Below are 2,367 nucleotides of genomic sequence, written 5' to 3' on the forward strand. Positions count from 1 at the left end.
GGGAGGGAGGGAGGGAGGTCCAAGGGGGAGGGGATACAGGTATACATATAGATGATTCACTTCATTATACAGCAGAAACTAACACAACATTGTAAAGCAATTTTACTCCAATCAAAACAAAACAAAACAAAACAAAAACACTATAACTGAACAATACTGCCTGTGGTGAATGTACATGAATCATATAATCATTAATTCGCTTTAATAATTATAAACACTTCTCTCTTCAAGTGAAGGGAAAGAACTTAGAAAAAATATTTGAGCAAACCTTGACTCTCATTCTTGCTTAATCTAGATTAATGAGGTGCTTCTAGATATAGATTATAAAAGCAGGCCTAAACTAAGATTTTTGATAGCCACAGATCTCTGTTTAATTATCTTGCCTTAAATTAACAACTTGAAATAATTTAACTAAGCAATTATTCATCTAAAATTGCAAATTTGCATACACTTTATGTAAAATTCAATGCACGTATTTTGTACTGACAGTTTTTTTAAACATGAGTATAAATTGGTCAGAAGAAAGAAAAGATTTTCTTCATCTTTCCAGTTAATAATTTTATAAGAAGGGTAAAGGCTTGAATATAGGTTATAAATAAGAATATTTGCTATACAATGGCCTTAGCTATTGGCATTCACTGTTCTTACAACCTTAAATAACAGTTGTGTCAGGACCTATTTTGGCTAGATAAACTATTACCTGTTGATTTTATAACCAAACTCAAGCTTCTTCTTTAAAAACTTTTCAGTTTCTAATGGTCAATTTGGATAGTAATAAAAGTGTAGTATTTTTAATTGGGCCTAAATGAAATAAATAATGTACCTTCCAATAGACTGAATATTAAATTTGTTAAATTATTAGCAGGGATTACGAAAAGAAAGTACATGCTTTCTTCAAATTAGAGAGCATTATCAGGAAAGCAAATCATAAATTCCACATTTTATTTAACATGAACCTTGCATTAAGGTAAAATCCTTTTATATACAGATGATATTAGTTTAGACTTTTTCCTTATTGTGAACTCTAAATGTCTAACTATATCATTGGTAAAATAAAGGAAGTACATGTATTACACTGACAACTTTTTCTATAGTTAGGTTATCTATATTATAATTAGGATTTAATTTTACAGAAATATAAAATTGCATGTTGTAATCTCTAAATCAAGAAAGAACTACGTTGGAATTAAAAGAAATCTATGTAGTGAATTAAATAAATCAAAGAAATACAGAGTTTAAAGAAGAAATATCTGTCATGTGTTTTGTGGCAAATGTTTGATTAGGTGGAACTTCATTTTTAAACAAGAGAAATTAAAGACTACTAATTATAATAGCCTTTCTTCTGTAAAGAGAATGTGTTTCTACATTATATACAGTCCATGAAAAAGTAATAACAGACCAGTTTTTAAAAATTGTAACAGTTGAGAGTCCACGTCTTGAAAATGAGTGAGAAGAATGAAGTGGTACAATTTCTCTCTTTCAAGAAGCAGTAGTGTTTGTGTGAAACTCCAGGTCTGTGGAAGAAAAAGAATTCTGACATCTGACAGCATTTTATTTCAGTAATGTGGGCAGTGTCAGTTGTGTATACTGAATTCTAAACTGTTATAACTATCCTAAATCTAAAACGTAGGGCTCTATTTATAGAATGCATACATTCTAGGATTCTAGAAATGTAATAACACTGACTTCACCAATGTAAGAAACCCTGGCAATTTACATTAACATGTTTATTCTCAATAGGGACCTAAGAGAAAACTATTGCCGAAATCCAGATGGGGCTGAGTCACCGTGGTGTTTTACCACTGATCCAAACATCCGAGTTGGCTACTGCTCCCAAATTCCAAAATGTGATGTGTCAAGTGGACAAGGTAATAGCTGACATTTTGCAGTGTGGGCATGATTAAATTCAGTGGAAATGCCTAAATGGAGTACACATTACAGCAGAAGACTTATTTTTTGTTGCACTGTTAGCAAACAAAGTCACCAAGCCTGAAGTTGGATTTCTTTTATATATTAATTTGTTCAATATCCCTTTATTTATTTGAATGTATACTAGTGCCAGGGACAGTTTTAGGCACTGTGGATATACCAGTAAACAAAACAAAATTCTCTGACCCCACTGAACTAATGTCCAGCAAACAAAAACAAGCAAAATTAAAATGTAGGTGGGGGGCTTCCCTGATGGCGCAGTGGTTGACAGTCCGCTTGCCGATGCAGGGGACACAGGTTCGTGCCCTGGGCCGGGAAGATCCCACATGCCGCCGAGCAGCTAGGCCCGTGAGCCATGGCCGCTGAGCCTGTGCATCCGGAGCCTGTGCTCCGCGACGGGAGAGGCCACAACAGTGAGAGGCCCGTGTAATGCAAAAA

The 2,367-nt window shown here is 34.2% G+C and overlaps 1 protein-coding gene across 2 annotated transcripts in view; it reads left to right on the plus strand.

Moving 5' to 3' along the window:
• HGF (hepatocyte growth factor) overlaps positions 1–2,367 on the plus strand; it is an 82,165-nt gene that overhangs the window by 49,513 nt on the left and 30,285 nt on the right. For both annotated transcript variants that reach the window (XM_024752838.1, XM_024752839.1), the window contains exon 10: positions 1,741–1,868. In XM_024752838.1, coding sequence (XP_024608606.1) covers positions 1,741–1,868 — 128 coding nt within the window. The remainder of the gene's footprint in view (positions 1–1,740; positions 1,869–2,367) is intronic.

The sequence above is a fragment of the Neophocaena asiaeorientalis genome, unplaced genomic scaffold, assembly GCF_003031525.2.
Source record: "Neophocaena asiaeorientalis asiaeorientalis breed wild unplaced genomic scaffold, Neophocaena_asiaeorientalis_V1.1 scaffold277, whole genome shotgun sequence".
NCBI lineage: Eukaryota > Metazoa > Chordata > Mammalia > Artiodactyla > Phocoenidae > Neophocaena > Neophocaena asiaeorientalis.